The sequence below is a fragment of the Branchiostoma floridae genome, chromosome 7, assembly GCF_000003815.2.
Source record: "Branchiostoma floridae strain S238N-H82 chromosome 7, Bfl_VNyyK, whole genome shotgun sequence".
NCBI lineage: Eukaryota > Metazoa > Chordata > Leptocardii > Amphioxiformes > Branchiostomatidae > Branchiostoma > Branchiostoma floridae.
Genome location: NC_049985.1, coordinates 24,501,671 through 24,512,523, shown reverse-complemented (window position 1 = coordinate 24,512,523; position 10,853 = coordinate 24,501,671). Strand labels below are relative to the sequence as shown.

Below are 10,853 nucleotides of genomic sequence, written 5' to 3'. Positions count from 1 at the left end.
ATTTTAGTCCTTCCGTATAATGATACATCAGTAGGAACGGTCAACCTCAATATCTTTTACGGCATGAAAGGCCAGGTCGTCCCGTACATCAGCAGTGGCGTGCTCCGCTACCCCTGTAGCGGCAAGACCTACTACAATACCATACTACTACAGGGCATTTTAGTCCTTCCGTATAATGTCACACCAGTCGAAACGGCCAACCACAATATCTTCTACGGCTGAAAGCCCAGGTCGTCCCGTACACGAGAAGTGACATGCCCCGCTACCCTCGAAGCGGCAAGATCTACTACAATACTACAATACTACAGGGCATTTTAGCTTTCCGTATAATGTCACACCAGTCGAAACGGCCAACCACAATATCTTTTACGGCTGAAAGGCCAGGTAGTCCCGTACACCAGCAGTGGCGTGCCCCGTTACCCTCGTAGCGGCAAGACCTACTACAATACTACACTACTACAGGGCATTTTAGACCATACGTATAATGTCACACCAGTCGAAACGGCCAACCACAAAATCTTCTACGGCTGAAAGGCCAGGTCGTCCCGTACACCAGCAGTGGCGTGCCCCGTTACCCTCGTAGCGGCAAGACCTACTACAATACTACACTACTACAGGGCATTTTAGACCATACGTATAATGTAATACATCAATAGAAACGGTCAATCTCAATATCTTTTACGGCATGAAAGGCCTGGTCGCCCCGTACGTGAGCAGCGGTGTACCCCGCTAGCCTCACAGTGGCAAGATCTACTACAATACTACAATACTACAGGGCATTTAAGACCATCCGTACAATGTCACACAAGTCGTAACGATCAACCACAATATATTCTACGGCGGAAAGCCCAGGTCATCCCGCACACGAGCAGTGGCATGCCCCGATACCCTTGTAGCGGCAAGACCTGCTACAATACTACAGGGCATTTTAGACCATATGTATAGTGTAATACACCAGTAGGAACGGCCATGCACAACATCTTATACGCGATGATGCGCCTTTCACATGTACTGCGCGATCGGGCATGCACCTTGATGGGCCCCGCATCCCTGGCTGCGCTTGCCGACAATTTCGTGACGTTATCGACGCGCATTTCGTGATGATGCAGCGTACACATGGACGGCGCGATCGGGCACGGGCCCCGACAGGCCCCCGTATCCCTGGCTGCGCTTGCCGACAATATCATGACGTTATCGACGCGTACATCGTGATGATGTAGCGTACACATGGACGGCGCGATCGGGCACGGGCCCCGACAGGCCCCCGTATCCCTGGCTGCGCTTCCCAACAATTTCGTGACGTTATCGACACGTACATCGTGATGATGCAGCGTACACATGGACGGCGCGATCGGGCACGGGCCCCGACAGGCCCCCGTATCCCTGGCTGCGCTTGCCGACAATATCATGACGTTATCGACGCGTACATCGTGATGATGTAGCGTACACATGGACGGTGCGATCGGGCATGGGCCCCGACAGGCCCCCGTATCCCTGGCTGCGCTTGCCGACAATATCATGACGTTATCGACGCGTACATCGTGATGATGTAGCGTACACATGGACGGCGCGATCGGGCATCGACCCCGACAGACCCCCGCAAGCTTGGCTGCGCTTGCCGGCGATTTCGTGATGTCTTACATGAAACATCTGCCTGAATCATGAGCCACACGAACAGGACGTTGTCTAGCAGAGCTCCTGTAGCGCGGTACCAGCCATGTGCAAGCCGGTGACATCTTTTACTTCTGGGAACGTATCTTGCCGGCAGCAAAGGACTGAGTAGTTTCCTTTGGCGTTAGTGTCACTAACCTAGAAGGTACGCAGTATTGCCTTGCCGCCTTATGGCGTGTTCTGGAATTTTTGTTTGGCGGTCTGTTTCCCGCGCTTTGGCGGGACAGTGTTCTCAGTGCAGAGACATTTTGCTGTCTGAATTTCGTTTTATTATTCTGTGAATTTGTTTGCTCACCTTTCCTAAGGCGTGCAGCTTGTGTTTTAGAGCATATTCGAGTTTTCAAATGTTCCTTCTGATACTCGTGTCATTTATGAGTGGAATTTGCATCTGTATGTGGAGCGCACGTGTTCGGGTGCGCAGGTGAGATTGATTCAACTTAGCGTGGTTAACTTGGCTTCGGATGCATTTTGATTTTCTTGTTTTTTTTTTCGCATGAGTTAGGTATTCAGACAAGGCTGTATCACCACCAGGACTGCCGTAATCCTTGTTTTCTCGCGCAAGGAGCCTAATGGAGCAGAACAACACTGAACTGATCACCGAGGGCCTGGAGGAGCACCTGACATTCCTCCCCTGACGACAGTAGTGGTTAAACTTATTACTGACACCGCTGTGGGTGAGTTAAGCCATTTTTTGGAAACTTTGGGCAGTCGTCAAAGTGGTGGTCAGTGTTTTTCTGTGTGTGCCGAAGCGCCATGTTTCGAGTTGCCTGATTGGGCTGCTCTCGTTTTGGCAGTGTTGTTTGTCTGTTTTACCGTACAATTTTGCCATGGTTTTCTGTGCTAGGCCAGCATTTCTGCAATCTGTGGAGCAGTCAACAGCCCGGGAAGTGGTTGGACCAGGCTCAAAGACTTCAATACTCGGGCAGTAGTCAACAATTTGCAGCGGTGATTCCAAGTTGACTGTGATATCCTTTCTGAAAGTGTTTGTTTTTGCACTTCAGGTTGTCGGACAGCCTGTACGCTAGTAAGAGATCTTTTAACCCTCGTGAACTCGAGATGTTTCTGTTTTCTCAGTAATTTTTGCCGCGGTGACGTAACATGTGATGTGCCCTTCTTCCAGTTTACCAGCTCCTGTCATGCTGATCGGCGGGGCGCAGTTCGGGGCGGGTCGCAGGTCTGCACTAAACCGGCGTTCTCTCCACCACAGCTCCTGTCAGGCTGACTGGCGGGGAGCAGTTCGGCACTAACCCGGCGTTCTCTCCTCCCCAGCTCCTGTCAGGCTGACTGGCGGGGAGCAGTTTTGCACTAAACCGGTATTCTCTCCTCCCCAGCTCCTGTCAGGCTGACTGGCGGGGAGCAGTTCGGCACTAACCCGGCGTTCTCTCCTCCCCAGCTCCTGTCAGGCTGATCGGCGGGGCGCAGTTCGGCACTAACCCGGCGTTCTCTCCTCCCCAGCTCCTGTCAGGCGGACTGGCGGGGCGCAGTTCGGCACTAACCCGGCGTTCTTTCCTCCCCAGCTCCTGTCAGGCTGATCAGCGAGACGTAGTTTCGGAGTGGGTCGCAGTTTTGCACTAACCCGGTATTCTCTCCTCCCCAGCTCCTGTCAGGCTGATCAGCGAGACGTAGTTTCGGAATGGGTCGCAGTTTTGCACTAATCCGGTATTCTCTCCTCCCCAGCTCCTGTCAGGCTGATCAGCGGGGCGCAGTGGTCTGATTTCTTAGTACCGAGGACGTAACTTTTGTGGGGAAACTTTAGGTTTTGACTCTGTATGACTGAGGATCGTCGATCGATTTAATGTTTTAATTGGTTAGAATTCGCTGTCGGACAACGGCACCGTCGGATGACGTAATAAAGTAATTGTTGTATATTGTATTCGCTGTCGGACAGCAGCACCGTCGGACGGTGTGGTACAGTAATTTGTGTTTATTGTATTTGCTGTCGGACAGCGGCACCGTCGAACGGTTTGGTACAGCAATTGTTGTATATTGTATTGGCTGTCGGACAGCGGCACCGTCGGACGGTGTGGTACAGTAATTTGTGTATATTGTATTTGCTGTTGGACAGCGGCACCGTCGGACGGTTTGGTACAGTAATTGTTGCATATTGTATTTGCTGTCGGACAGCGGGCACCGTTGGACGGTGTGGTACAGTACATACATCGTGTATGTTGTATTTGCTGTTGGACAGCGGCACCGTCGGACGGTTTGGTACAGTGAATTGTTGCATATTGTATTTGCTGTCGGACAGCGGGCACCGTTGGACGGTGTGGTACGGTACATACATCGTGTATGTTGTATTTGCTGTTGGACAGCGGCACCGTCGGACGGTTTGGTACAGTAAATTGTTGCATATTGTATTTGCTGTCGGACAGCGGGCACCGTTGGACGGTGTGGTACAGTACATACATCGTGTATGTTGTATTTGCTGTTGGACAGCGGCACCGTCGGACGGTGTGGTACAGTAAATTGTTGCATATTGTATTTGCTGTCGGACAGCGGGCACCGTTGGACGGTGTGGTACAGTACATACATCGTGTATGTTGTATTTGCTGTTGGACAGTGCCACGGTCGGACGGTGTGGTACAGTAATTGTTGCATATTGTATTTGCTGTCAGACAGCGGGCACCGTTAAACGGTGTGGTACAGTACTTTGTTGTATATTGCATTTGCTGTTGGACAGCGTGGCCGCCGGACGGTGTGGTACAGTATATGATTGTATGTTGTATTTCCTGTTGGACAGCGGCACCGTTGGACGGTGGGGTACAGTACATGGTTGTATATTGTATTCGCTGTCGGACAGCAGCACTGTAGGACGGTGTGGTACAGTACATACATGGTTGTATGTTGTATTCGCTGTTGGACAGCGGACTCCGTCGGACGGTGTAGTACAGTACATGGTTGTATGTTGTATTCGCTGTTGGACAGCGGCACCGCCGGACGGTGTGGCACAGTACATACATGGTTGTATGTTGTATTCGCCGTTGGACAGCGGCACCGTTGGACGGTGTAGTACAAGTACATGGTTGTATGTTATATTCGCTGTCGGACAGCGGCACCGTTGGACGGTGTGGTACAGTACTTTGTTGTATCTGATATTTGCGGTTGGACAGCAGCACCGTTGGAGGGGGTGGTGCAGTATATGACTGTATATTGTACTCGCTGTTGAACAACGGCACCGGTGGACGGTGTGGTGAGATTGTTGGACAATCGTGTAGAGAATTCGTTGTTGGACAGCGGGGTGCGTCAGACGGTATAGTGGATTTTCGCTGTAAGACAACGGGCGCCGGTGGACGGTAATCGTAACTTTGTTTGATTTGAGTCGGTGTTTCATTTGATATGACGACAGGTTGTTGGACAACCTCAGATTTTGTTTGGTTTGTTGCATGGTTGGTGAACAAATCCATGGTAGGTAACAAGACCGTACGGTAGTACAGTGAAGACCTACCTTGTTGGACAGGTCAGAAGTAAAGGTCAAAGGAATGGAGGACACAATGGGAACAATGGAACTTCGATTGTCACAATTAGATTGTGACCTTGGACGACATGCAATTTTCGATAAGGTCCGCAGCGTCTGCACGGTAATGTTGGATGGTGATTTTACCGTTGACTGAACCGGTGTTTGCGTTTCTTGTTATGCAAGTTTGGAATAAAGACAAAGATCATGACGAGTTTCTCGTGTCACATTCCTTCCTACCATTGGATTTTCTGTGTTCCTGTTTATTGGCTACCTTTAGCTGGCCTAGTTCTCACTCGTGGACCGTGTTCAGCTCCCTTAAGCTGTTGCCACCCATACTGGCTTCGGCCTGGTGGTCCGGGAAGCGAGTGGGGCCTGTCCAGACTGAAATACATAGAACTGTGCGTAAAGGTCGACAGTTACAGGTTAGATACTGAGCAAGCATTGTGGTGATAGCTTTCTCTGCAGCTGGAATATTGTTCTTGTATACGCAGAGAAATCAATGTTTGATTTCCAACACGACGCAGGATGAGTTGAACTACTGTAAACCTGGGAGAGGTTGGTCTCAGGTAATCTCTAAGGGCTCTCTATCTAATCGGACTGGTCGTCGACCATTCCCCTGAGTTCGGATTGGACAGGTCCCACTCGAGCCGGACCTTAGGCGCCCAATGAACTTAGCTGAGAACCAGGGATCAATCTGCATTCCTGAGGAACACCTAAAGACTGATGACTGTGACTGTGATAGTCTTACACCCACCCTGTTGATAACAACAAGCATGCGCAGCAGACCATAGGGGATGCTGCTGTGTTGTCAAGGTGGCTTAATGCATACGTAGAGGGTTTTGTACGGAAAGGCACAGAGGTGAGGGAGTAAATATAAGGGATTGGGGGAATGAAGACAATAAGGATTGGGAAAAGGGAATGGAGAAGAATAAGGATTGGGAGAGGATTAAATGAAGGGAAATGTAGGAACTTAAATTAGGGGAATAATGGCACTCGGGAGAAGCGGGTGCCGAGGTCTTCTCACCCCAGTCCTTAACTCTCCACTGAGGCAACGTGAGTGGGAATATATTATGATTCCCAATGATATCACAATGGAATGAACTCTCGCGAGATCTCCACTCGCGTGAGTTTATGACATGTGATATAACTCCCCCTCTATTCACAAGTGAATCATGAGCCGGACGGGAGGGACACAGCCTAGCAAGAGTAGACTAGTCTAGCTACAGTCCACGGTCAGAGGCAATGTAGGTTTCTAGTGTAGCCGTTTTTCACCAGAGGGATATCTCCGATCTTTGTGGATTATCCAAAGCTCCGAAGTTATATGCAACTACCACCCTACATGCGCTAGATGTTTGTGTACTGCAGGGACCAGAGTACACGAACAACCAAAGCAAGTAGTCAACTGGTTGTCCCAAAGCCTAAGCGAGAGACCTTCAGAAGATCAATAGCCTACCGTGGGCCCAATGTCTGGAACAGCCTACCGCCAGACACAAAGAGTGTATGGCTGTTTCTCATGTGGTACAGCAGTCGGAATAAAACCGAGTGTCAGTCATTTGGTACTTTGTGTAATAATAGTTGCCATATCATGTACAATTGTCGGGCAATAAAGTTCTGTTCAAGTGTAGGTGTCTTTTCTGTGTTATATCTGAACAACAGAGCGCAACACATGATATCAAGTTTCGGAGCAATTCTTCACCTTTTCTGCTGAAGAGGATATTAGTAGATGGGGGGAGCACGGGAAAGAAGTGCAGTCAAATTTTTAGAAGCCCCCCTAAGTATTGTACGGGTAAGCATGGAATCTCGGATTCCACGATGCCTCGGTCTTCTCACCCCAGTCCTTAACTCTCCACTGAGGCAACGTGAGTGGGAATATATTATGTTTCTTTCTTGTACAAGCAAACTGCAAAGGGCATTTGGTCTTTCCTAGGTGGAATGCGACAAGATTAAAAGAGATCTCGGACGGGTTCCAGCTTATGGAGAAGTTGTGAAAACATCGGGGGGAACTCTGGGATGCAAGCTTGTGTACCACGCCGTGTGCCCTTTCTGGAACTCACAGGACAGTGTAAAGTCTCAGGACGTAAGTCATTTCACTTCCTTTCCTTTACAGCCATACCATTGGTATGGTGAAATATATTGTATTCGTAATGTTTCTTCTTCTTCTCCTGTCAAATCTTCAAAACACGCTATCTCCGGCGTTCCTCGACTGAATGACCTGAAATTTGGCACAAGGGTAGAGTGGACCAATACCCTTAGGCATTTTTTCTCCATTTTTTTCACATCTGCCTTTAAAATAATTTTATTGAGGTTTTTGTCAATTTTTATGTATATTTTGGCTCACCCTGGTATTACAGCCAAATGACCTGAAATTTGGTACAGATGTGCTTTGATCATATGACCCCATAAATTCAAATTCAGTTTTGGCAAAGGGTACAATTTTGGCTCCTGTACCCTCGTTTTACAACCAAATAACCTGGCATTTGGTGAATGGGTGCTCTAGATATTTATTCAAATGACCCATGTATAATTTTTGGCATAAACCAGAATGATATATTAGGGGATTTTTTTGTCTTTTTCCAATAGCCAGGGAGGTAAATGACCTCAAGGTCGTTGACCCCCATCTGCAGACTGCACTTCTACATGTCTATATAACTTAATTAAAAACTTATTTGGCAACCATTCGCTTTGCCTGAGGATTCGGCAGCCAATCAGCGAGCCTGTTGTTATCTGGAAGAGTCCATTCCTGCACGGAGGGGTTAATCCTTTTTAAATTTATCTTTGGACTAGTGATTTTGTAAAGTCTTTCAGTCGGATCATTTTTGCACTGATCTACTTTGCAATTTTACATGGGATATGCTGGAAGAGTTTATTCTTGCAGGGAGGTAGTCATTTAAAAATAATTTTTGGACTTCTATGATTATGTCAAAGTCCTATTTTAGCGGATGTTTTTTTGCACTGGTCCATCTTACATAGGGGTATCACAGGAAGAGTCCACTCTTGGACGGAGGGGGATATTTTCATAAATTCAGTTTTGATTTGGTGATGATTTAAAATTCCATTTTTAGCGGAAGTGTTTTTAGACTGGTCTATTTTCCATGCATTTTTGCTTAGTTCAACTTTGGACTGGGTTGTTTAATCAAAAGGCCATGTTTTCATTGGGAGTATTTCTGGACTGGTCTATTATGCACATTCACATGGGGTGCTCTGGAAGATTGTAAAATTCTTTTGGGGCAAAAGTGTCATTAGTAGAGGTGACTTTTAAACAAAAGTGTTCCAATTTTTGCACATGGGTGATTTTGGAATATTCTATTGTTGCATGGGGAGGGAGATGGCTGAAATATTCTGTATTTGCTCTCAAGCAAATTTCGGCCTTTTTAGTTTTATTGTAACTCTGTATATATGATTAATCCATGTGCCACAGCAATAACGATTGCATTCGTTTGTAACTGTTTCACGATTCCTTAGGCTTTACGCAAAATAATGTCAACATGTCTGAAACATGCGGACAAAGACAGCGAACGCACCATCGCCTTCCCCGCCGTCGGTACGGGAGGTCTGGGTTATCCTAAGGACGTCGTCGCCCGCCTGATGTTTGAGGAAACACTGTCACACAGCAGGAACAACCCGGCAGGTGATCTGGAAAAGGCCAAGTTTGTGGTCTACGATCAGCTAAATTTTGAGGTAGGCACATTAATTGTAATGCCATTCAGTCAATTAATCAATCAAAATAATCTAAATTACATTGGCCGTTTTAGCACGCTGCTGTTGACTTCTTTTATTCTGTTGGCTACGTTAATAAACGATTGTGATGTTTATATTTTTAGGCTTTTTTGTCCGAGCTTGGTAAGCATACGGATATTGTTGCAGGGACTGGATCCTTAATGGATCCAACATCATCTTGCACTGCTCCAGTTACTGAAGGTACTGTCAGATCTTGACCATTTTTTACCTCCATGAAAATGGAGCCAACACACGCACTACAACACCACCTACACAGCGCTCAGTCAGTTCACTTCAGTTCATCCTCATATGAGGTGCCATTAACGATGTCTGACCATGCATCTCTATCTAGCATGGCGGCTAGCAAGTTGTTGTCTTTTAGACCGACCTCCTCCTCTACACAGCGCTATGTGATATTAACATCGCTTGACCCCACACTGTCTCGGCATTTCTTGCGTTGCGTAATATTTATTAATGAATGAATGAAGACCTTTATTGCACGTTTTTGCCCTACTGGGCTAAGTACAGGTCACATGGAAACAATCTTAAACATGTAAACAATGGAGAACAATCATACACATCTGTATATGTATATATACTTCTAACCTATTCTAGGACATTCGACTTCCTCTCGCTTCTTGGTAATTGTATAAATGTAGTTAGCTGTGTGGTTGGTTAGAGTTGGTATGATAAACAGCATAAAAAATACCTAAACAGACATTTCGATGGGGCTAAACACTTCAAAGCAAATATCATTTAATTAATGATAACTGACTGTCTTCCCAATGTAATAGAAAAACGAAATAATTATTTTCAGGAGTGAAGAATCTGGTAAAGACAATACGCCAGGAACCGACCAAACCACCCCCACCTAAACCACAGAAGCCAGAGGTTTTGCTCGACATCTACGCGGGCTGTAAGGAGGACGTAGAGTTTGCGACCAACAAGATCCGCGAGACCGCCAACAGAGAGAGCAAAACTCACGACATCACCGACAAGCACGGCTGACAGATGACGATGTCGCGACCATTCAGCAGAAGGCGTTAGAACGTGACGTCTACATGGAGATCTGCAATGACGGGAAGAAGATCCGCCTTCAGGTATCAAATTCGATCTTTTTTTGAGCGGTGATTAGATACACTCCAGCTAGTTACCTCAAGCTGACGAAGAAACAAATGTAATGTCACATGGAGGCTACCGTTAGATAATTCGACCAATTTAAACTTTGATGTCCTTTTCGAGCGTAGTACAGCGTTATCGTAAAGTTTGTAACGAGAATATTGTGCATCGTAGCGTAGTATGACTTTGTAGACATTTCATTTTACTCAGGGGCTTGCTGAGGACATCCTGGTTCTACAGTCCGAAATCCACCAGATCCTGGCCCGCGTGATGAACGAGGGGAAGCAGCAGGAACACGCCCAGCTCATCGCCAGAATCGTTAAGTGGGTTTACGTGGACAACGGTACTGAGGTAGAGTTTGACCGTCTCACCAATCTAAAGATCGAATATGCATTAGACGAGGGGCACAATCGAGTCAGGGTTGACGTTGATGACGTCGGGGAGTGTTTGGCCCACATTGGCAATAACATTCTGGTGACTGTACAAGAGGGGCATCGTTACAAGCTGAAGAGGAAAGCTGTAGGTTGATAACAGCTGTTTAGTAATGACACGAGCTGCATTAAGTGTTCTTTTATTTCAGAAACATAATGGGTAGTATTTTCAATACCATAAAGTAAAACATCACGATTTTCTTGAACTTGGTACCGTGCAGCAAATGCATATGTGAAATGCTAATGCCCAAAGGAGTTTTGACTTAAAGCTCCGGTCACATATATTGTATGATTAACCACGACTAGTATTTCATGCGCGACAATAACGCCGTACGTCATGCTTATGAGAAAATCGGGCATAATAGTTGAAGTATAAAATGAAATAGAAATATAAAGCTGTGGTCACAAACGTCGCGCATCGTACGATGTACATCTTAGGTACAATTCGCCATCGGCGA

At 46.9% G+C, this 10,853-nt stretch overlaps 2 protein-coding genes across 2 annotated transcripts; both read left to right on the top strand.

The window, feature by feature from the left end:
* Positions 1–8,605: 8,605 nt before the first annotated feature.
* Positions 8,606–9,853, top strand: LOC118420204 (protein mono-ADP-ribosyltransferase PARP14-like). The gene is made up of 3 exons (XM_035826919.1): positions 8,606–8,806; positions 8,950–8,968; positions 9,663–9,853. The coding sequence occupies exons 1-3, from the start codon at positions 8,606–8,608 to the stop codon at positions 9,851–9,853; spliced, it is 411 nt and encodes a 136-aa protein (XP_035682812.1).
* A 19-nt stretch (positions 9,854–9,872) lies between these two features.
* Positions 9,873–10,492, top strand: LOC118420203 (protein mono-ADP-ribosyltransferase PARP14-like). Its single transcript, XM_035826918.1, has 2 exons — positions 9,873–9,945; positions 10,175–10,492. The coding sequence occupies exons 1-2, from the start codon at positions 9,907–9,909 to the stop codon at positions 10,490–10,492; spliced, it is 357 nt and encodes a 118-aa protein (XP_035682811.1). The 5' UTR covers positions 9,873–9,906.
* The last annotated feature ends 361 nt before the right edge of the window (positions 10,493–10,853 follow it).